Raw genomic sequence first — 25,342 nt, 5'->3', positions numbered from 1 at the left:
CAGTGCAATTTGTATGAGCTTTAGAGGAACACAGTGAAAGTAGCAGAAATTAGAGAAAGAAGCTGATAATAGCTGAAGTGTGAAATGATCATGGGCCTAGAGAAGCAAGCACATGAAAAGAAGAGAGGAGCTGCCTCGGTGGCAGCTGAGACAGTAAACACAGCCGAATCTTCTGATTGACAGGTTGGAAGAAACAAGATAATACAGACACACTATACAGAGAAATAATATAGAGAGAACACTATGCTGAAAACACTGTTCAAACTAAAGTCCTAAATGACTGCAAGGATAACATGGCATTCACACTAAAAACAGGGAGAAATGGAACTTTGTGGRAGAAAAATCAGGACCTGAATGCACTTTGATGAATTTTAGCTGTGGTAGCTGCCCTCAAGAAGATGGCAGAAAGGCACTGATTCAGATTGGATGTGGAAAAACAGGTCAGCCAGAGAGGTGAAGATCCATGAGTCACCAGAAAAAGATGCAAGTCAATGCCAAGTTAAGGGAATGAGAGATAAGACTCACAGCTAGCAAGAACTTTACATTGTATTAAAGAAACAGATTAAAAGCTGATTAAAAAGGATCAGCTGCTTTAAGAGAAATGGGCGTGAAGTGGAAGGAAAACTAGATAAAAGTCAAAAGCCAACATGAAGATTTGATTTTAGAAACAATGGAATTAAGTATGCTGTCAAATGACATTTAGAGGTARGGGAATATTAAGGTAGAATCCTGGAATTATTAAAGAATCCTCTACTAATAAGGTAGAGTCATGGAATTTGGGCAGGAGGATGGTGTGTTGAGCTTGTGAGAACACTTTCAATGATTTGTTGAAATCCAAAAATCTGTAGCTTGTGAGGATCAAAGAAGAAAACAAGGCTGTGCCAGAAACAGGACTATGGCACTAGACAACACATTCAGTTAACCTGAAAAGTGTGAAAATCTTTGTTGATCAGTAAAAGGGCAAGAGGTATTATAAAGCACATTAAATCTGTGGATGAAAAGAAAYGCATGAACACCACTTAGAGATCAAGCTTATGTCATCATTATTATCAATCACTGAAAATTTGTTTTGGGGATTAGGAAATCTTGTAAGTGTTTACTTCCAAATAGAAAATCAGGACAAAGTAGTTACTAGGAAATCTTTTACCAGAAATTGAAAAGACAGAAGTCATTCTTCTCCTCTATCTCCCTTCATGATTTGTTTGAAGAGCCACACATAGATTTATCCCATCTCTGATCCACTGTAGCCAGCAGCCTGCTACAAGCCTTTGTAAGACATACACTGCTGTTGCTCCACCCTAGTTTACTGCGACTCAGGATTAATTTCAGGTTGGCTCAGCTTCCTCCTTTTTGTGGCCTATTAGATGCATACAATTGTAGATGTGCTTCTTTAACCTCAGATATAGGTCATGATTTTTACAGACTTTTTTTTTTTTTCATTCTAGTTGGATTAAATTTTCAGAGGCAACCCTGAAGCCAAAAAATGTAACACTGAGAAATCTCTACTTTTCTGGCTTGTATACTAAGATGACATTTGTGAATTAGACCAATACTATTGAAGTTAGCTTTTAATATTTTCCTTAGCAGTGTCTCTCAGGTTTGGTGCTGAGTTTACCTGGGGTTCACAAGAGGACTACATCTTCTTTTGTTGCTGATTAATGAACAAAACTAAACTTCTACAGGAGCAGATCTCAGTTTAATGAAGGCACATTATTCAGTGAGTGCAAGAAGAAGGCACTGTAAGTATTATCATGGTGACATGATAATATCTTAAAACACTTCAATGTCATAGATAGTCTGATAAGAATCTATAGAATTAGCAGTGACGAACTTGCATGAGTTTATATGGCAGAATCAGAAGAACAAAGAGGAAAGTAACTGGAGGAAACAAGTAATAACGGGCAGAATAATAATTAAAAAAAAACAGAAAAAGATAAAAGACAGACTGATACCTTAAGGTGTTCTTGCAGTTGGTTTAAATAGTCTCTACTACTGCTTTTTACTCCTTATTCCTGACATCTTGCCACAATCTCTGTTGTGCCAAAATAAGTGCCTGGGCAATCATACAGTGAAAGGGACGTGACAGATACTGGTTACTTTTCAGCACATTCTCAGCAAAAAAAWTAAAATAAAAGGAAACAAACGGGTAGGAGCAGGCAATACTTAAACTGGCACTGCTGCCAAAAAGAGGATCATGGGTTCATAAGCTGAAGGCAGGATAGACAAAAAGGGACTGGATAAATGAGCAGAAGGACTGGGAGCAAGAGCTAAGTGCAGTGATGTTCCATCTAATCTGATAAAATTTCAGCATGCTGGAAGGGTAGTCACAATTCCCACCCCAAATTCACTCACACTAAATCTAGCAATCATGCAAGGTATAGACATTTCAATGAGCTGATAAAGAAGAGTGGTTTTTTTCTATCGGATCCCTTCGCTGACTCAGTTCACCTTGCAGCAGCTGTAAGATGATCAGCTACAACACAAAGGAAAAGACAGGAAAGTGGGACTGCCTCTTTTGGATTAGGTTTAATACCACGCGTTACGCGGGGTAAAGAGTCAGCAAAGGTTTACAACAAAATATTACAGAAAAGGTGGAGCACTGAGTGAGATAGGAAGAGGATTGGAAGAATAGGAATAGATAATAGATTATGAAATAGGGGGCTAAAGGTAGGGGGTAGAGGAAAGTATTCCTGGCTCTGTATATATTCTGCCTGCCAGGGCTGAAAGATAAAATAAACTAGGAAAGGTTAGAGAATAAAGAAGCAAGAGATCTGCAAAAAAGGCAGACACAAGAAACTTAAAAAAAAAAAAAAAAAAAAGGAAGAAGTAGGGAAAATATATCTGTGTTTATTAGCTGCAGACAACGAATTGCCTGAGGAACACAGAGTTCTGCAGCAGTGACTGGAAAAGTCCAGTCATCTGACCTACAGAGGGAAAAAAAATGGGAGGGAGGAATAGAACGAAGAGAGTAGAGAAGAAAAAAGAATATGTCAGGCTGATCTTGGAATGATACTGCTTTCACATTACAGCATGTTACTTTTTAGGTATTTTCAAGGGGTCMGACCTCATCTAGATTACAAGTTTCAAATTCAAATTCTTTATTTTTCCTTTCCTGCCCCTCTTCCAATGTATATACACACACAAACGTACAGTTTCATGTGAGCAGTGCCAATGCTATTCATTATCTCAATTGCAGCTTTGCTGCAGTATCTTTTATAAAGCCTAAGCAATCCCACCACTCCCTTCCCTCCTGTTTAATACTGCATATTTCAGTAAAAACATCTTTTAGATCTAGAACTTTTGAAACTTAWAAGCCTGTATCTCCAATTAGGAGGCTTGATATCAATATGTGTTTGAAAGATTGACATAAGCTTTCATGTCCAATTTTTAGCTGTTTAGGGAAAAGCTCCTAATGAAGAACAAGTCATGATTTCATGATACAGGAGGGACACTAATCTTTTTCATCTGTGCATTATCCCTTCAGCTGCATTCTTACTACTGTAGAAYTGACTGTACTGTGAAGCAAAGTAGGGAATCGATCTAGGTTAGAATTAATTTTCATTCTTTTAAATCACTGATCAARTTCATTTTATAGTCTCACACCCACTGAATGACAGTGAGAAAATAGTGTGGGAACGTGACCAAGCAGCTGGGGGAAAATGAAGCAGTGGGAATTTGTTAAACTATGATTACTGCCAGAGACTCACTATAATGAAAATGTGATCTCAATGGGGGGGGGGGAAGGGGAGGAAATAAATTTTTTTGCTATGAAAATATTTTTCCAAGGTAAGCAAACCATTAGCTAGAATAATGTGCACTGACTAYCTAAGGTTCTTAGGGAAAATGTGTCTAAGTCTACGTACAGATAAACCACATCATAGCACTAACTCAGATTGCACAGACAATCTTCATCTTTGCATTTACCTTTTTTTTAATTTTGCCTTTGAAACATTTTTATCTATTTTAATACAATCGTCTCAATTATTTTAAAATAATTTTTAAAAGGAAAGCTGTTCCACTATCTAAAGCCATCCTGTCTTCCACATGTTTCTTAGCAAGATGCATGACTTTTTTGCCAGTGGATTTCACTACTGATACTGCACTGTGGGGTGTGGGGAAAGGAGACTCAACAGTCTTTGGATTTACATGAAAGTTTGGAGGGAAGAATATTCCAATATTTATAGAACTTACAAGCCTCTACCATTGTCTGTGAAGTCTTGTTTCCTGTTTTTAAATGCTTTACCACAAGCTTATGTCCTTTTTCTGTTTTAATATTGCTTTTGCAATGAAGTCAGGCTGTTTCTTCTTTGCCACTCTCTGTATACACCAGAAAAGCAGACAATGAGAGTGCAAAGGAAATACAACGCCTCTCTGTAGTCTTGCGTCAGCCAGTGGAAGAAGCAGTTTGAGGAAGATTTCTTGAAAGTCTGGAATGAAGTATGTTCACTTACCCTGCAACAGAAGCAAAACTTAAGTCTACTCACTGTTTAAGAGTGAGCTGTGAGGGAATGGAGTCGAACACAGAGTGGGATTTCTTTTTTTCTTTCTTTTTTGAAATAATTGAAGAAAATCCACCAAGAAAATACAGTGAAAGAGATAATAAATACTGTAGAAAAACAAGTGTTCCAAGGGAGGAGATTCTGGAAGATTATTAAGCTCTTTCATATGTAGGAATGTGATATAGGTAATTTCCATGAATTGGGGAAATTCTCAAGAAGATATCATCTACCAGTTGTGGTTTATCCCATTACATGTAAGTATAGAGTTGACTTGGTTTTACTTTCAATTTAGGTCATACTTTYAGCCTGCACTTGTTATTTTCCATCACATCAAATGCGTATGCATGTGGATTTAACCCTGTTTCTCTGTCATGAATACTCTCATCTTCTGCTCCTCTTTTTCCTCTTATGCACAAATAACTTTTAATCTTGTTCAACAGCAACTTTTGTTTCTTTTCTTCATTCTCAGGTACACAGAATGAAGATAACAACAATCTCTGAGGGCTTTTTTCTTCCTCCCCTTAGAAAGCTCAGGTTAGAATACTCCCATCCTGAGTCCAGAAAAAATAGTCAAAATTCAGCACAGATTTGCCAGTTCTGTGTATGCACTTGTGGCAGCAGATCTTGACTTTATTTTCCTCCTGCCATTCCGCAAATTTTCCTGGGTCTCAACTCCCATACACAAATGAATTTTTTACCTCTAATCCAGCCTAACATGAACCCCAAATGTACTGTGTACTATATATCACCAGTAAATTAAGTGTAAATGTACACTGAGAAAACTGTAGACTTCGGGATACGAGTAGCACATTTTTTTTCCCCCATTCTGTTCCTGTTCACTGATCAGGGCAGTGTACCATGAAAACAGCATCCAAACTGTATATTCAAAATGCAGAGGACAGACACCATCACATTCACTATGCTATTCAAGGCATGGTTGCCCTAAAGTAGCAAAGAACATACAACGTAGCAAAAAAAAAAAAAAAAAAAAAAAGCACACAAAAAAATCATTCTCCTAGAAATTTTTAAATGCCTTTTACCCTTCAGTTAAAAGTACCCTTCACTTAAAATTATTTTCTCCTTGCACCTTAGTTTTCGTATTCTTTATTTCTTACATAAACAGTTTCAAAAAAGGAGAGATCAGACACCGAGGGGATCAAAATGGGTAGTCATCTCAACCACGCAAAGTCATTCGGCACGAGCATATTGATGAATACAGACAAGTTTTTGCCCTTCCTCCGGTTTTTACCTCAGTCTTGAGATGTGTGAACGCTACTAGAAACCAGACCGCTCTGCGCTACCGTGCTTCCGCGCACAGCCCGCCCTGCCCTGCCCTGCCCTGCAGGATACACTTTGACAAACCCTGCGTTAGCCCACGAACAGTCCCCTCCCGGAGAGCCTTCTCTCGTGCCGAAAGCGACCGGCAGGGAACAGCCTGCGCTCCCTTACCTAGCGCTAATCTGTTAGCCTCCGCAACAGGCGGCTGAGCGCAGACTCCCGGCTGGAAACGGCCCCTGGCCTGTGCTAACTCCCAAACCGTTCCTGGAAATTCCCTKGAAAAGAGGTGACTTGGTGACAGCCAGAAACCATCCCGGGACGCTTCTAACACGCGCGTTACTGCAGGGCGACCGCTCTGCGGCAGGGTGTCTCTGCTCCTCCTCCTGTCGGCGAGGCCCCGGGCCGGCGCAGGCCGCTCCCGCACCCGGCGCCCCGCGCCGTGGGCCCCCAACGGCCGCTCGCGGGGCCGTTACTCTCCCACCCCCCGCCCCCTCGCCGCAGTAGTTTGCCCCGCGAGTGGGCGGCACCGCCGCCGGGCTCCGGGAGAGTCCAACTGCTGCCGGGGGAAGGGGAGTTCGCAGCAGCAGGAGCCCCGCGGAGGCGCGCGGGCCCAGCTCGCTCGCGCTCTGCACCAGCATCCTCACCCACCGCCCTCCCCGGGAGGAGCAGTGGTCTCGGCCGGAAGCGGCGGGCGGTGCCTGGCGCCGCGCTCTGTCCGCCGCGGCGCTCGCAGCCGAACAATAGCGGAACGCGGCGGACGCGGCAGAGTGGCGGTGGTGAGGGGCCTCCCGGGCCGGGCCGGGCCGGGGGCGCAGGCGGCGCCTCCTCTTCGCGGCGACGGCGAGGCGGAGGGGGGAACGAGGAGCGTGCGGATGGAGCTGGGGAGCGGGACGGGACCGGGACGGCGCCCGAGGACGCGAAGCGGCTGCGGGGGTGGCGGCGGGCGGGCGGGCGGGACTGGGTCCGTGCCGGCGGCCCGCCGTGTGGCGGGGCTGCCGCCTCCCCCGGCGCTTGGCCCCGCCGCTCGCTCGCTCGCTCTCAGGCGGAGAACAAAACTTTGCCGGGACGCCGTGCCCCCCCCCTCCCCCCCGCCTCCCCTGCCGGCGGCCCCTGCCGGCGGCCGGGCTCGTCGGGGCGCTGCCGCGGAGGAAGGGGCAGCGGGGCGGGGGGAGCGGCCGCGCGCGGGCCGTTAAACGGCCGAGGCGGGCGGCGGCGCGTTGCTCCTGCCTAAACCCGCCGTGTTTGTAGTTGACCCGTTTGTAGTGCCTGGAAGCCCGTGCTGCTGCCTTCAGCTTTGGGAGGTGTGTGGGGACTGAAAACTCGTCAGCAGGCGGTGTTCAGTGTTCTTCGCGTTGATGATGTTCGAAATAACGCTTTCATTTTCTCTCACCCTTCTGAAGGGCACTATGAATGAAGAGCAGTTTGTTAACATTGACTTGAATGATGATAATATCTGCAGTGTCTGTAAACTGGGGACTGAAAGAGAAACGCTCTCATTTTGCCACATTTGTTTTGAGCTAAACATCGAAGGTAAGACTTTTAAGTAGAACTAATTCTACATAACTTTGTAGACTGCTTAGATTTGAGCTGAATGCAAATTAAGTGTTTTCTTTAAAGTTTTAGGTTTGAAAACTTCTGTGTTTAACGATTTTTCTTGTTAACCAAATTATTCTTTTAACAACTTCCTAGGTAGTTCATTTCCATTAAATATGTTTTCCAAATGCTTGTTTTCATCCAGGTGAAAAGACGCTATTTTATAAAGATATACTGACTTTTCAGGAGCCTCTGAAAGTGTCTGGCATTAGTTTAACCCTGTGGCATTAATATGCTTGTGTTAGTTCAGATCAAAAAGAAGWTATATTTTCTCCTTATTCAAGGCTTTGAGGGATCTGTGTATTAGATTAAGTTGAAAATCTCAAAATATAACAAGCTTTTCATTGGTAGCACACCATAGCTTCACCTTCACTAGAAATAATTAGAGCATTGTTCTGTGCTTTCAAAGAATGATACACGTATATGATAAAATTGTCAAAGCTCCTTAAAGTTTTTTACATTATTCATTTATTAAGCAATACAAATTACAAAGTAGGAATTCTGGCTATGTTTTGGTAGGTGATTCTGGAAAGTATTATCTCTGGACTCTAAATAGTATGGGTTCAGTAAAATATATCTGTATGTTTTTAGAATTCCAAGCCTTCTTTTGTTTTAGAAATTGTCTATCTTGTTGCTTTTTTTTTTAATATATAAACTAAATGTTAGGCATGAATGAATAGTTGATTAGAGGGGGGTCCTTTTCTAAAGTCAAATAAGAATTTTTAAAATTATATTGTTGATTGTTTGACACAACCAAGTAACTTGTTCCRGTTATATAAAGTAGTATTTGCCAATTCTGCATGCATGTGACAACCTAGAATAATTAAATTGTCCCATACCAGTTTGATGTGAAGTTCTTAAATATTGCAATTACCTGAATAGGCACATTTCTTGATGACAGATAATTTGCTTCACCTCTGTTTGATACATATGAAAATAAGTTGAATGTCTTAACACAGTCTTTCTGAGAGGGAGTACTTCAAGATGTGAGCATGGATRCCTGCTTCTCTAGTTGTTTATTCTGAATCYTAGAAGCAGAAAACTGACTGGAAGGGAGGGAGCTGTGAGGATGAGTATTCAATATATTGTTCCTATCATGCATCACATTTTTTATCCAYATATAAGTAGTAAAATTTTGTTCTAATCCCAGAAAAATCTGAAAATTGTATTATCAAATCAGAATCACATTCAATCCTTGCCCAGTATTGTGTTTTGGTTAAAAATTCCTCTTTAGTGTTCATAGCTAATAAAGAGGCAATGTATGTTTTAAGCCATTTGCATCCCATTTGTGTCCTTTGTTTCTGTTTTGAAAAGGCATGTTTGTGTATTTGCATTGTCTTATAAAACTCATAGCAGCTGTCTAACAAAACAAGTTGGCAGCCTTCTTGGAATTTTTTTATTGTTTTAAAATGATAGGTTTGGAGTTCTCAGTATTGAGTGGAACTACGACATTTTTCTCTCTAGACTTTAAGATTAGAAAAAAACATAATTGGAATTACGTACTCAGTTACATTCTGAAACTAGTTTTGTACAGGTGGAAGTGTTGATACAAATAGGGTGCATTCARAAGTTGATGGATGTTTTGCTTTGTTATTTGTTATTGAACTGTGGACTTGTTGAAGTTAACTGCTGTGGATATTACTTTTATAAAGTAGTCACGTGTTTTAGGTGGACAAAATAAATATATTTTAAGGAATTTTAAATAGATTTGACAGTAGCAAGAATTTAATCTGTGCAGCAGTCTACTTAGCATGATCTCCTAAATTTTCAGTAAAYTTTAAAAGAAGATTATGTGAACTGAATACTGACAAAAGTGTTTCTGAAATCATATGAGACAAATGAAGTTTTAATTTATTGCATTATTGTGCGTTGTAACAGAAAAGCATTAATATTTTAATAATTATACTGTCAAAAATACCTTTGTTTCTAATATTGTCCTCTGTGCACAGCTTTGAAGAGCATAGGTTGTTGCTCCTTTTATAGGGAGAGGAAGCTAAAGTGTGGCACAGAGGTTGTGTAAGTGACTTCAGGAAGAATCTTTATAAGAATTTTCTAGCTGAACTGTGCTGTGAACGAGACCTTTACCATATTCATGGCCATATTCTTTATACTTTTAGCATATTTATTGCATTCATCTCTTCCTTTTCCTTTGTTGCATTCTTCTTCCTGTTACAAGAAACTGTTCTTTGATGTGTCTGTAAATTGTAGTCTCTGACCACCATGGGTAGGAGATGAAGTTGAATATTCACCAACTCAGAAAAATATACTGGAATTTCTTATGTTAACCTTCTGCTTGTATTTTACTGAATTTTGAACATTATAATGTAACACAACTATAGAATTAATTCTCACCCCTTACGGTTGGTTCTGTGCAAGGGGTAGCTATCTCACACTTAAAAGTAACAAGGTATTGTTTTTGCTAATAGCTTGTGTTTTTATTAAATATTGTTTTAAAAAATCCAAGCARTTAAAACACACGCCTAAGTTTCATTTTGTTCAGTGTTGTATATAATTCAAGAAGTAAAATAATCCCTGTTTTTAGATGGATAACCTAGAAGGATATTTATGCAATAGTTAGGACAGTGCTTAAGCCTTGTTCATTTTTAGTGTTGATGCATATGCCCGTCTTCTCAGTGAAGCAGGAAACTGCTGCTGTTTAAGAATTTGCTTAAAGGACTAGTAGTCACAGCTAAGCATCTTGCAGGATGCTTAAGTATTCYCACAATTTGCAACAGCCTGTTAATTTCCACATAGGAAATTCCAAAAGTGAATTTCTCAGTTTCTTTGTATAAAAGGTGTATTTTAATCTTTAACACAACTTCTGTGAACAATTGTTTCTCTTCCCTCCAGCATCTGATTGCTTAAAGCTGCCTATAGCAAATCCAGACACATGAAATTGATTTAGCCTATGACCTAACCACCTGAACCACCTCTAAAACAGACTAAAGGGTACATAAATAAAAATACTACAGAAGTTTAGTGCACTTAGCTGCATTATAGACGACTTTATTGTTGTTGGTCTAGTGTTGGTGCACGTTTGTGTCTTCTCACATCTGAGAGTTCAGCAGTTGTAAAAGTTTGCTTGTATGTATGTGGTAGTGTCCTTGATAATCTTGGTTAAGTAAGATGAATAATTAGAAACAAGCAAAACTTAAATTGGAGGAAATTCAAATTGGTTATGACTCAACATACTTCTTCCTAGGTGAGTGTTCTGATGTATCTCCACCTGTACTTTTATGAAGTTTGTGTGTGTGTGTATTTCGGTTTGTTTTTGTTTTTAAGATGTCATGTTTGGACAGTAGCTGTTACTGATACATAACCAAGTTATTCTTGGAATCCTTTTATGTAGAAGACCCACGTACAGAAAGCTTAACTAACACAGTCCGTAGACTAAGTAATTTATGCTGTCACAAAATTGTTTGTGTTTTTTATCAAACGTTGTGCCCCATAATTTTTTTGAATAGCAAAATTTTGTGGTTTTGATGAAAGACWACTTAGCCTAAAATACACTTGTAGTACTATCTTTAGTTAATGCACAGAAACCATTGGTTTGAGAGGAGCTGGGAGGTCAGCTGTGGTGTTGGTCACAGAAATTACTCAGGAGATGCATACAGATGCATATAGATGGTCAATTGATGTTCACCGAAAGCTTTGTAGCAAACTAAGGAGAAAAGAGAAAACAGGCATACAAAATCAACAAAGCCAAGATGCATGTTTAAGTTTTCTCCTATTATGTGGCATCAACTTTTCTGAGATGCAGGGAAAGAACAGTTCTCTTAGAGGACAGATCAGTAATGCTTTTGCTAATCCATCTARATGGTGTAGGGAGGGAGTTGTAAAAAGAACAGTATTTTTCTGTCACTCTTGCCCTTTCAGCTCATTCAGTTTGACAGTGTAATCTTTAGATTCATTTTATAGTTCTATATTAATGCATGCTCAGATCAAATGACTTAAGCCACAGAAATAATTTATTGCTTATTACAAAGCTAACTTTTTTTGTGTCTGAAAGAATATTATCATGTGATTTAGCATATCAGGACACTAACATGATTCTTAGCACTTTGCGTATCTAGAAAGTTTGAAAGGTGAAATATTAAACTGATTTGGGGAAAGTAAGCTGATTCTGTACAGCTATTTGYTTAAGGTCTAGGGAGGGTTTAGAATATTCTGCTCGTGTGGAGCTACTGGAAATTGRTATCAGCTATTGTACATCTTTTATGGGCAAAGTGAACATCAGATTTGTACTATTTTGTTTTTGTGAGTACATATAATAGTAAATTGTAGATAGAAACAAGAAATATTTTAAATTCATATATAACTAGATTACATGAAACAGGAAATCATAGGTTGCATGCTTGAGACTGGTTTCTTGTTAAGAACTTAATCATTCTCCCACACCTTAATGAATTTAACTGAACTCTGCTAGCAAATATATAATATTAACAACAGATCTCTGATTATAATGGAACCCAAAGAAAGAATACATGAAACGGCAGAGGGAGGGAACTCTCAAGTACAAAGTAGCTGTGTTGCACTTGGTGCTGTTTAGACTTGTAACTTGCCATAACATTACGTGACAATGTTTTGTGCTGCGTATCTGTGACTTACATTAGTGTGCATTTGTGATCCTCTGAACAATATCTGTGGAAACCCCAATCTTCAGAAATGCCTGAATTCATTTGTTTGAAAATCAAGTTTATTTCTGGAGATTTCAAATGTCAAAGTCAGTAATAATGGCAGATAAAATTTTGCATTACTGGTCATAGTTGTTGCATATATCTTACCCTTATCAATTATGCTGGAGGGGCCTAATACCGAATTATTTAGAAGTCTGAGTTTCTGGAATTCAAGAGTTTGTAACAGAAATGAAACCATAAAAGGAGGAAGAATCTGAGTGTGTATATGTGGTGGGTTTTTTTTCCCAAAAAATGTGAGCTAGTTTCTTAAAAAATACTATTTTTTCCCCTGGAAGTACCTGCTCCATATATTTTAAAAACAGTTTAATTCTAATTTACTCTCTTGCTTATCTGCTGCTGCTAACTATGATGTCAGTCTTTTGAGAATGCTAGCTGACAAGCAAGCTGGCTTGTTTCTGTATAGAGCTGAGCAACTATTGAATAAGAATGACTAGAATTGATACTTACGACTGCTATGTTTCCTTGGTCTTTTAATATGAGAGAGAGGAGGGAAGACTAGATGCCCCAGTAGCTGTGTTGATTTGTTAACTATATTTAAATTTCTGTGGTGTTTTTTTTTAGTTCCTGTAGACTCATTGCATTGGAGACAGCTTCAGCATCAAATTTGGTATATCCTGATCTCCAAATTGAGGCAAAGATGCTGTAAACAAATCTGCATAACTTTTTTCTATTAAGGTCTGCAAAATCTTGTGTAATAGTCTCATTCTATGCATTATGTAAATGTTAATTTTTTAAAAATTTTATTTAAAAAAAAGTGGTTTATTCCTTATAGCTGCAAGTACTATTATTTTGGGTTTTTTTCTTATGTACTACAGAAGTATATCTTASTAAAATAATACAGGTTGTAAGATGTAGCTGGAAAAGAGTGGAAACTGCTATTCTAATTTCATTCTACTGCAAAATATTATGCATTCTTAGTTTTTGCGATGTTAGTGAAATAGCAAATAAAATATTCTAGCACCAAAATTTTTAAAAGTTTTGTAGTCCTTTAGGATAGACAGATCAAGATTTGTTCTTGAGGTTGGCCTGGGGTCACGGAAGACTTCTGCTTTTGGGGAGCTTGCTGATTGAATGTGTATTCAGTTTTAAGACGGCATTTGCAGTTCAGGGATATGACTCATTTCTGCAAACYTGAATGGACTTGTGGAACTAGCTGCAGCTTCCAGTAAACCTTTTAATTATGAATTCAAGTATAAACATAGTTGGAGATGCTATTATGTTAATATAAGCTTTTAAGTGCTGTGTAACTGCTGTTCAGTAATAGTGGGGCTGTATGGTTAGTACATTTTTGAACTAACTATTGGAGAAACTGGGGAAAGGTTATACATGCAGAAATACAATTTGAGCAGTTGTTACTCATTTGGCATCACTCAAAATATAAAAACAGTCTCACGGCTCCCAAACTCTTATTAGTTCAGCTTAGACTTTTCTCACAAAATATGAGACATCCTTAAAGTGGTTCCTGTAATAAGGCTTTCATCAGAATGTATTGACTTGTCTAATGCTGTAATAAACTTAGTAGTTTAAAGGGAATGTGAATTTCGAAAATATATTTAAAAAGAGTCAGTTGGTATTTTTTCTGTCTTATGTAGAATATTTTTGCAAGGTAGTAAAATACAAACAAGGTAATAGAAATACAATGGGAGATTATTTGTTTACCTGATGTTTGGAATGCTTGAGATTTATCAAATGAAGGTGAGGAGAAAACTAATTTATAAACAAAGCAATATCTAGTCTCCACTACCCATGTATTTTCTTTCTTTTCTTTCTTTTTTTTTTTTTTTTTTTTTTGAAGTTGACGAATGACGCTGGATTCTTCCTTTCAGCTATTCTAATAAATCTTATGATTTAAATATACACCTGCAATTTTAATAGAGAGTTAAAAGTAGCATTTGTCTTTAAATATTGCCAGGCAGATGTAGTAGATACGCATTTCTGTAAGAATCTTATATTTCAAAGTATTGTACAGCTGGAGAATTAAAGCTCTCTGCAGTTCTCCACATTTCAATGTGCGTGTGACTTGCAATCACACGGTCATCATGGGCTAGTTTTATTCAAAGTATTTTAAACAGGTCTTGGGATTTGCTGTTCTATTATATGAACCCCTTCTTTCAGCAGTCTGAATGATCTGACTAACATGCAGTAGTGGTTTAAAAGAGGTAAAGCTGCCAGGGATATTTCATTGTCTCTTTAAGCATTTCCTGATCTGCTGTAGGTTTTTAGCCCTGCGTACTCGGTAAAGCCAAATTAGGCTTGTCGGATCTTAGTGTTCAGGAGCTGCTTCACAAACTGGTTAAACATGCCTCTTTCAGTACTTAAGAGTTGAAGCCAGAGCCCTTACAGAAGACACCTGTAGACTGAGTTCTTTTTTTCCTTACAGGATTGAGGGAAAAAGCATAGGTGCTTATTATAAATACTTTCAGAGATCAGTATTTAGGATGAAGTGAATTGTACTGGAAAAACATTTCTTCACTGGCTATGCAGGCAGTCTTTATAGCTAGATAAAACTACTATTCAAATTYAAACAGAGAAATTTCACCTGTAGTGCTAACATTATGCAAATTAATGTTACAAAATGTGYTCATTCTTTGAAAGTCAGTAACCACATGTGCTTCAAACTTTTATGGAAGCTATATATGTGTGTGTATATACATAATGATGGACACTAGCATTATGTATRCTCAGAAGGAAGCTTCATCTTTCCCTTATGGTCAGGTCTAAAGTATTTGTACCTTCTTTACAAGTGAAGACAGACTTTAATCTGTCCTTAATTGAGCAATGTCGTAATATAAACATGTTGTTTGCTATCCATTTGTCTGGAACTATCCTTATAATTATTATCTCCAAATGAGATGGTTATTCTAGCCAGGTTTTTATATAAATGTGGGTGACTGTTTCAACCTAGTGTTGTATCTTTATCATGAAGAGTTGTATGTAGTTCTTCTGGATATATCAGTTGCAAGGACAGAACTGAGGTCTTTATAGGCTTCTTCCCTTCACCCCCCCCAAAAAAAAGACACTATTTATAATTCAATGCAGACTCTATTTTCAAGTAGCAATACTGGAAAATGGAGTAAATTTTATTGAAGTGTGATTACACACCTTTCTACTTATTACTAACTAAAAGTTACAAAAGTGTATATGGCTTTAGAAACTGCATGGTTACTAGTCATATAGTGGCTGCAAAAAGATCTCAGAAACAAAACAAATTTTGGAAGTTTGAAATATATAACTTCAAAATACACTGGATTACTTGAAGTTATTTTCTGTTTAAAGAATCATTGGTATTATCACTTGTTTTAGTTCTTGACCTACACCTGCTGTACAAAAGGATTGCTTCTTTTTGAGGAAAAAAAAATGTGACTTACTTTTTAGATGAGCTCTTTAGTGCTAATCCTTAATCCTATAAGAAACTAATGTGTGGGTTTTTTTTTAATTGATACTGTAAAAARATTGAGTTTCATATACGTCGCTCTACATTGCTGTAAACCTCAGGGGATTGGCCTCAAAATTCTGCTGCAGATCAACTCAATTCCTTGTTTTTTTCTACATTCTATTTTCAGTAGAGTCCAACAGAAAACTATGTTGCAGGAATGGATTAGGACTCACTGTGAGAACTGCMCTAGTATAGGGGAAGTCTTTCTGCTTTGCATAGCTTACAAATTAAAATACTCAAAGCTTTTTTCGCTTAGATAAGCGGCTTTGYTTTCAGAAGTGCTCAAAATACGGTGAGTATTGCTAAGTGATGCCGTTCTTATTTTATCTAGGATACAACAGTTACCAGGGTCAGAAGCAGCAAACAGACAGTGAACATGTTCTTTCATGATTTGTCTTAAAGTCTGGCATTATCATATGAAGCTTGCTTGCTTGAGAAGTGATCTGCTGCATGGGCTTGTTGCTTAATAGCAGCTGCTGTACAGCTGTTGTCTTAATTTAATTAGATACAGTCTTTCTTCTAGATGTTGTCAAAATCAGGTCACACTCGCTCACTCCCCTGATAAAAGGTTTCCTTGCTCTGAGTTTGAGCTTTCCTTTCCTGTTGACCCCTGTTTTCTCCTTTTCTTCTTCCTTTCTGTGATAGCGAGTATGGATTATATGATCCTTGGAACCTGTTCTGTGTCTCTCAGCTGCTTGCATTTTACTACAGAATTTCCTATACACTTGAACCTTCACCTGCAATTCCTTTAGGCTTGTTAGCACCTGATCAGAATTGAGATTCTCTGCTTTAATCTTCTGAAGAGCCAACTTCTGAAGAAATGTGCTCAATGATCTATTAAAAATCTATAGGATAGGGCTTTTTAGATGAATAATGGAAAACTTTTATATAGTACAACGTGTTCAAACTTAAGGCTTTTTCACAGTTAAATTTGATATTATTGGATTGCCAATAATTTGCAGAGAAATTTTGGAACTTCTGTATTGTTTAGTAGCCCAGTACAATATTTAAGGTTATAGAACTTACATTTTTTTGGCTTCATAAATCTGCAAATTCTTAAGATGAGACTGGCATAATTACTATTAGCTGTGCTTTACTGTAAGTACAAATGTATAACTTCAGGTATGCAATCTTCAATTTTTAAAAATATTTAACATTTTATTTAAAAATACATCTTCTTAACATATTCTTGTTTCTCCCTTTGCCCTTCCACTACTAAATGAAAGTAATTGTAATGTTTACCAATCTGATCAGTATTAGTCTTTTTTTTTCTTTCCATGGATTCACCATTTAATCTGCATAGATTTTCATACTCAGTAATGAAAATGAAGCTATTTAAAATATCTTCTGTGAAGGTATTTTTGTTTGTTTTTGTCTTCTGTTTTGTTTTGTTCTTTTTCAAGCGCAGGAGGTTTCTGGACAAATAACTGGTGGTTCTAATAAAAACAATTAAGTAGAAAGCCTTAAAGGAATTCTGATTAGTGAATCTGCAGTGTTCTGTCACTTGTTGTGCAGGAGTTTCATCTGCTGTTCTCCCAGAAGCGATAGTGTGTATAGATACCAGGAAATCTAATCTGACCCTGTTCTTCAAATATGCTAGTCAGAAGACCTAACTGCAAGAGGCTGTGATTCTAAGAGCAGTTTAGACAATATTTCATTGAGTCATTTAACATATCAATTAATTTTTGGAGGCTTTGAAATATTGTGAATATATGTCTTAACTTCAACAGTTTGCCATTCCCTGATGACTTAGATTTAATGATTTTCATCATCCTTCTTGAGTTAAGCAGATTTGCTATATATTATGCTGAGAAGCCATGAAAATGGATGAGTTGTCTCTTCCTTGATTTCACGGGAAATGTGACTTTTCTCCCTCTTCAAGTCTCTATAGAGATACAGAAGGAAAGTAGCCTTTGAAAGTAGTCAGTAGATCATCTATAACTTAAAAGTTAGAGGATGTTTATGTGCTGAAGAGGTGGAAAGAAACTTTAAAAGTGCTCAGTGAGAATCTTGAGTTTACATCTATGAAGACAACATGCCCTTGTATCTTGCATAGGAACTTCGTTCTTAAAAGCTGTCTCTGGTCAGGATTCTTTTGTTTGCTTGTTTTAATACTTAGTTTCTGGGCAGAAAGAGCATCTGTTTTCCTGACCTTATCTTTCTGTCCTGCTTCTAAGATAAAATACAATGATGTCCTTGTTCATTTTACACTCTTTGTCACTCTAAGTTTTATGTATGCTCTTACAAGCTGGAGCAGAACACTAACGCACTTCAATTTCACTTCTGCTCATGGTAGAGAATCATAAATTTGTAATGGCTAATTTCAGTCTCTTAACTCTTTACTAAAAGAACTGAAGAACATAAGTCAAATGTAATTAAGAATTGTTGTAATATGTTCCTTTCTGTTAATTGCTCATAAAGTCTCAATCATCAGATTTTCATATTTCCTTTATCTGAATCACTTGTATATTCTTTTTGATGTAGCCTGAAGTGACCTGCAGCTATTTAGTACCTTCTTTCAGAGATTAAATTACTTTACCACATGTTGATTGCAAAAGAAAAAAAGTGGGGTATGCTGAGGAAAATCTTGAGCTGTTCAGTATTCTGGACTTGGATGTTGAATCCAGTGTGTAGGTGAATATGAGGGAAAAATAAATACCCACTACCACTAAAGTTGCAGGAAGTAATTTTGCACTGAGGTTCCATTAACTTGCAGAAATAATATTTTTCCCTGCCATCTGTGTTAACATATCAACTGTAGATCTCCACAGATTGTGTTCCTTTTTAACTTGTCAATCACTATCAATTACTCTGAGTTTTGAGCAACTTTTAGCTCAGTTGGTTAGAGCATGGTGCGAATAATGCCAGGGTTGTGTGTTCGATCCCCATATGGGCCACTCATTTGAGAGTTGGACTAGATGATCTCCAGAGCAACCGTACCCATTCCATGAGTATACCTGCTATAGCTATATGAATAGTCTTTGAAGGAAAACAGCAAAGAGGAGAATAAGAATTCATCTTTCATGAAATTAATTTCAGAACACTTTAATATTGGCAAGTGTTGGTAGTATTAGAATTCAGYTCTCTGGCTAAGCTGTAGGCTTGTAGTAATCTAAAATAATCTGTGACTGAAATCTGAATTATTTTGACTCCTTGGATGACATAAATCCACACATTGCAGTACTTGTTGAGCAGATGGCTCATAATATTATCTATAGAAGACTGGAACATGAATAACTGGTATCAGAAGGCTCTTCAGAATTGATTGGCTTGAGAACATTGTCATATTGTTGGAATTATTTTACTTTACAGGTTATGTACTGGCGTATAGGTATTATCTACACAGTTAGCAACTTGCTTCATCTTTATTATTGTCCACGAGGCACTTGCATGCAATTTTTGTTCTACAGCAGAGGTTACTGGGTACAAAAACATTTTCTGTGCCAAGAAATTCCATTCAAAACTGAATGGAATTTCAAGAAACTTCAGACTTTCCTAATTTACTTTTGTGATTAAACTGTTAATGTAAAAGCATCAGATAAGTATTTGTTTTCTTGGTTGCTTGTGAGCAAAGATGTTTTTTGAAAGACTAGTTGAATATTCAGCAAGTGAACTTTTTTAATTGTCTCTCTACAGGAGTACCAAAGTCAGATCTTCTACATACAAGATCATTAAGGGGACACAGAGACTGCTTTGAAAAATTCCACTTAATAGCAAATCAGGACTGTCCACGGTCGAAGCTATCTAAAAGTACATATGCAGAAGTAAAAAATATCTTGAGCAAAAAAATAAACTGGATCATACAGTATGCACAAAATAAGGATTTAGACTCTGATCCTGAAAGCTCAAAAACATCTCAACACCAGTTTTTTAACTTCAGACATCAGACTGATAGAAAGTTACTACCACAATTTGACTCCCCAGTACCTAGATACTCTGCAAAATGGATAGACGGAAATTCTGGAAGCATCTCAAACTGTTCACAAAACCTTTTGGAACACAGAGAATCCACTGATTTCAGACTTGATATGTTACAAGAAACAGGTGCTACCTTCTGTTGCAACAGTGTTTTGTGGTCTAAACACAACCAGCCTCAGAAAACTGAAAAAGCTGAAAGTGATTCACATACCAGCRTTCACAGAAGAGATCCACATTACAGTAGGGAAGAATGTAAGTATATATCTGTATGCATGCAATAGTACATAGTAAGGGACATTCTCTGAAATGTCCTTTGACCAGTTAATGTCCCCTAATATACTAATTCACAGCTTGAAACACAGTTATTAGCGGTTGAGAGTTGCGTAAAACCTATGAAGAAAAAAGCTACATAGCTAAGTAAATGACTTTTTCTAACCTTTCTGTTAATTATATCCCAGTGTGACATAGAATGTTTTTAACTTGTGCAAAGAAGTTGCTAGTACAATTAGTTCTAGTATAACTAGTAGTTACCAGAAGTACAGTTACTAGAAGCTACTAGTACAGCTGACTGCAGTGAACTCTTAATACATCAGTCACGGAAGTGGCACAGTCCTGCTCGAATACTAAAATGACAGTAACAATCTTGCTGAATGTATGTTGTCTCTTGAATTGTATCTTGGAGAAAGACCTGCCTTGAGCAATAGGAGAAATTAGAAGTAAGGTAGCAAAGCAAACTTGTGAAACAATATACAGGATTAAAGCATCTGTACTAGTAGTAGTAGATTTGTGCATTTCATTAGTCTTTCCTCTGTTTTAGCTTAAGAAAATACAAAGACCCTTACGCCACCGTGTCATCTGTAGTGCRTAGGCAATTCTTTTGATACCTATGGTGATACTGAAAGCAGTGAAAAATACCTCCTTCCCATTATGTCAGAAGGTCACTAGAAGGCTTTAGAAAAATACTTCTGGAATATTATAGTATCTTTGGAATTGATACATTTTATGTAGGCTAAGTGTAAATTCATAGAGATTCAGTTACCATGCTAATTCTGGAACAGTCCTTGGTTCTAAAGACAGATTCGTTACCTCTTACTTCTGATGAGGATGGAAATAACTGAGGAGGCCTTTTGGATTTCCAAAACCCAAGAAAGACGTAAAGAAGAATAATTCAGCAAAATATATGGTGGAAAACTGAGTAATGAATTTAAAATCGAGATGTATAGAGATACTGTAAAAAGTTGGAATCAGTTTCCTTAGACTTTTTTAAAAAAATAACAAAACCTGTCCTTGCACTGTTCGGAGCCATTTTTTATTCTTTATAAATGGATATATTTTTTTTTTAATGCTCAGCTGCTGTGTGAGGCTTCACATTACATTGAGAGTGGATCAGTAGTCTTAAAGCCATAAATCAAAGCAGATATGTGGTGCTGTTTGACCACCTGTCCTTTGGAGTCATAAATTGGGATTAAATAAATCAGAACAGCAGTTAATAGAGGAATTATGAAAGCTTGACCTGGTTTATGGGGTTATCTAACTGAAGTTAGTCACTTGGAATTTATCTCTCTAATCTCCAATTTTGGGACAGGACAATATAAAGCAGCTCTGAGAATGTGAACAGATTTTTTTTTCCTATCTGTTATGACTGCATAATACAGTTCTGAGGCATTTTGGCTTTGAATTACAAGAATTTGTTTAATCTTTGTAGCCTTAGCTCTTCTGGACTGTAAGGAGGTCAATGTTGATAGCACTATTTTGTAGAAAGATTTAGCTAAACATTTTCTGACAAAATTAGGTACCTTCTCTCCTTGCGTTATCTGCACTGACTATTACAACATAGCATTCTGTTAAAAACYTGTTAATGTAACTGTAAATAGCTTGATCAGCATTTCTTTATCTGTCACCTCAGCTATGGATTGAATAACGTTGGTATCATTTAAGTTCAGTGTTCTCTTCATTTCCCCTTTTTCTCCTGTATCAGAATAATGACTGAAAACAATCTTGGGTCCAGTTTACACGTAGGAAGGAGGAAATGTGTGAACCTGCTGCTGTTGATGCAACACTGAAAAACAATGAAGAAACAGGCAGCAACTTCCTACCAGGGGCTATAGAAAGAAGGGACAATTCCTTTAATTTCTTTGAACTGTTAATTACTGTATTGAATGCAGTTAGGGATTGGAACTTAAGTTCCCAGTTAGGGAACTTAAAGGATGGCCAAATGTGAGAAAAGAATCTTCTGCTTTATTGGTAGCAGAGGGAAGGAAGGAGCACCACTGTAACTGGTTGTTGGAGGAGAAAGATGAATCTATTTCACTGTTAAATGGCCTAAGGTCCTGAGTAGCAAGTAGGCCATCTCAGCTGTTGCCAGTTTCTTCTGTTTGGCAGTAGAGAATTAATATTCCGTAACTGCAAGATATGAGGTTTGGGAGAGAAGACTTAGGATTATAGTCTTTTGGGTGAAAAATATTCAACCTCTTCAGAACCTGTACTACTGTCTCTTTGATGGATTTCTAGGAAGCAGACCAATGCTTAGCTTCCCAACTTGCTATTATTGAAGGCAGGGCTGCATAGAATACTACAAAAATACGTTCTTTGATCCTCAGTGTTTTCTCTGAGGACRAGCAATGTGCACATAACCTGAAATACATAGGAGGGCTTTCAAATGATGCAGAGGGTCTTCTAGGCCTCCCTGGGAAAGTAGCAAAAGAAAATGAAAAGTAATCCTATTTTTTAAGCTGGTGTGTGTTTTATCAAACCGAGACACCCCCCCCATCCCTCCAAGAAGGGAAGGAAGTATTTGACAGCCAGTTTACACAAGAAATTTTGATTCTTGTCTTTTCTGTTTTTTTACATCTCTTTTCGCATTGAGGGAGACTTCTGTGGAGTAGACAGTTGTCTCTGGAGCACCTAACATAAAAATTTTAAAATTTTGCATAAATTACTCATAATGTTGCCTGTAATTACTTCCATACACCTATTCATCATTAGGATGTAAATAAAACAATTTGAGAAAATGGTAGTCTGCTTAGCAATACTTATTTTGCTTTAGTCATAGTGCTAACAGATTTTATTGTTGCAGTGAATATGATGACTCCRGGAGAGTTAAAACAACTTAATGAAAAACTACTCAAGCAAATCCAGGGTGAGAATTTTAAATACTTAGTTTGTGCTTCTTTGTTTTGGGTTTGTGCTGGCTTGTAATAAAGAAAATGCTGTTTAGAAAATACTGGGGTGGCTTTTATTATCCATGAAATTTCGAACTGGAGTCTTTGTATATACACCTTATTCCCAGACACTTGCACGTGCATTTGTTTTGTAACCTTCTTGTGTGATTCAAACTTACACTTAGAGAATACTCTGTTTACTTGAGTTGCCTTTTTTGATCAAATTCAACTTGAAATAAAGTTACAACCTCATCCTTAACTCACCTAAAGCTATTAATTGGTGATGTGATATGATTTAGAATATACATACCAAGTAGTGCTGGAACAAAATACCACTGTTCATTTTTGTGCATGAGCTTGCTTAATACATGTGCTTTACTAGTAAAGTGCAGCACTGCTTCTTAACTCCGTAAAAAATAAAGTCACAAGTGGATTCACTTAATAATGTTCTTGCAGATGTGTTTGARGAGCTGACGCAGCAAGTCCAAGAGAAGGATTCTTTGGCCTCAGAACTCAATGTCCGTCACATAGCTATTGAGCAGCTGCTGAAGAACTACTCCAAATTGCCGTGTCTACAAATGGGGCGTGCAGGAATGAAATCAAATGTCCCCATATAAAGGGAGTGCAACTTGCATCTCTAGTGTTAACTTTCACTACCAGCTTTGTTAATCATGAATTAGGGCTGAACAGGTATTTAGAAGCTTTTGAGGAGACTTGGGCAGCTTTCTCTTTGCATTCGTAATCGATAAGAAGTTTTATTTCACTTCAGTTTYAACAAAAAAAGCAAACATTTTAAGTATTAAAATCTACTGTATAAGATTTCTTCATACTAGAATTTTTTTTGCCCACAACTACGCATGAGCCTTGAAATGAATTTTGTTTTGTTGATAATAAGTTCTTTCTAACAAAGAATGGCCTGAGGCCTGTAAATCTGCCAAGGTGATACAGAGGAAGAATACAAGTTTCAGTTTTGATCAGGTCCGATCGTGTTACATCCAAGAGAGCTTTAAGGGCAGAGCAGTATTAAAGAAACTCATGTTTTCTTATTTATTATGAGCAATATTTTGTTATTGAAATTTTATACTAAATAAATGTTACTATTTTAGGTACTTTTCCAGATCTCTTTATAAAATGTCTGAATTATTGTATGTAACGTTTATGCCTTGTGTATGATTGTTTATCCTCTTTCAGGTCTGTATCTTTTATGATACACTTAAAAAAAAAAAAAAAAAAAATCTTGTTTCCCAAAGAGATGTATTTCACATGTTTAAAAAAAATTGTGGTGGTGCATCACTTATTTTTTATCAACTTTATAACTTAAATTGGTTCATGAGATATGGATTATATCTTGTAAAAAAAAATAAAATAAGAATAAAAATAATAAGCACAGCACTTCTTTTTTTTTTAAAAAAAAAATCCATACTTTGTTTTAATGCATAGAAATAGAAGTAAAATTTTCAGTGCTGAAAAGTAACTTCAGAGAAACTAAATAAATTTGTAATACTGCATTACTCTATCTTGTTATGAGCTTTTTTCATAATGTTGGGTTGCACTGTGGTGAAGAATGCATCATTACTGTCTGTATTTCAAAATGAAACCATTGTCAAATAGAGTTTTTGCTTTTTTTTAAATCTTCAGTCAAATTTACCTTACTGAGAAATTTCAGTTTAATATTTGCTCAAAAGATGTATGTAGAATTTGTCTTTGTGTAACTGAAAGTTGCTATGTCACACTAAATCACATTTTAAAAAGTCAGGAGTGTAGAGGAGAGTTTTCCTTCCTCCCTAAATTTCATGTCTTCTTGTTGTGCTTTCTGATGCTATGATTTAAGTGAAAAATGGAGCGAATTCATACAGCTGAGCTGAATGAATGACTGCCATTAATCAAGGCTTAGATTAGGTTTTAAGATAAACCTGAGAATTAAACCAAAGTTCAAACTAGGCTTTTTTATTGCTTTTCATATAGTTGATATATGAGCTACATGGGACAGGTGTTTTTAATCTTTTTTGCTTAATGCTTTATTGGATTGGCCCTGAAAGGATTTTGGAACAGCTTGAGAGTGTGCATGAGCGAGGGCTTGTCTGTCTCTGGGCATTTTGTGATTTAGGTGCACAAAAAAAAATCGGTAGCATCATACTGCGTGCATGCAATAAGTAAGTGTTCATCAGTTAATCCCTAATCATCTGCAATTGTCAGAATATGGATTCTACTCTGTATACAAGTCTTTAAACCTTATTAAAACAGTATTAACGTAATTGCAAGTATAAAGTGGGAGGAGTAATATCAATGTTAGGGAAGTGATTCACATACAATCAGAAATTTCAAAATGTAGTCAGACTAGACTCAGCACTTCTGGGGTATCTGATTATATTGATTGGGATCTGAATTTCACAAGTTGGGTAGTGAGGAACTCTGAAAGAATTAAGTTGTATTTCAGCTTTTGCTTTYCCCATGGGGAGGTGAGGGTTGGTTTTGTTTATTGCTTCTGTGGGAAATAAATGCATCACATCTACACTTTAAGTCCTGCCTATTAAATCTGTAAGTATTTTATTTTTGTTATGTTAATTATGCTTTTTGATATAAGCAAAGTAGATTTTTTTTTTTTTTTTAAGATAGTTGATATAATTGGGAAGGACAGCCTCTTGGGTGCACAAGCCATGAAAACACAATATTTTATGCTTTGCAATAATATATCTAGGGGGAAAATGGGGAGGGGGGGAGAAGCAGACTCCTAGCATGTGCTTAAATGAAAATCTAACT

At 37.1% G+C, this 25,342-nt stretch overlaps 1 protein-coding gene across 1 annotated transcript; it reads left to right on the top strand.

Moving 5' to 3' along the window:
* The first annotated feature begins 6,447 nt into the window (after positions 1 to 6,447).
* On the top strand, positions 6,448 to 23,969 carry CUNH21orf91 (chromosome unknown C21orf91 homolog). The gene is made up of 5 exons (XM_085318888.1): positions 6,448 to 6,553; positions 7,178 to 7,307; positions 19,140 to 19,673; positions 22,498 to 22,560; positions 23,039 to 23,969. The coding sequence occupies exons 2-5, from the start codon at positions 7,184 to 7,186 to the stop codon at positions 23,197 to 23,199; spliced, it is 882 nt and encodes a 293-aa protein (XP_085175014.1). The 5' UTR covers positions 6,448 to 6,553; positions 7,178 to 7,183; the 3' UTR covers positions 23,200 to 23,969.
* Positions 23,970 to 25,342: the final 1,373 nt, after the last annotated feature.

This window comes from Rhea americana, unplaced genomic scaffold, assembly GCF_003343005.1.
Source record: "Rhea americana isolate MKP2758 unplaced genomic scaffold, rheAme1 scaffold_56, whole genome shotgun sequence".
Classification (NCBI taxonomy): Eukaryota; Metazoa; Chordata; class Aves; order Rheiformes; family Rheidae; genus Rhea; species Rhea americana.
This window is presented reverse-complemented; position numbering and strand designations above follow the sequence as displayed.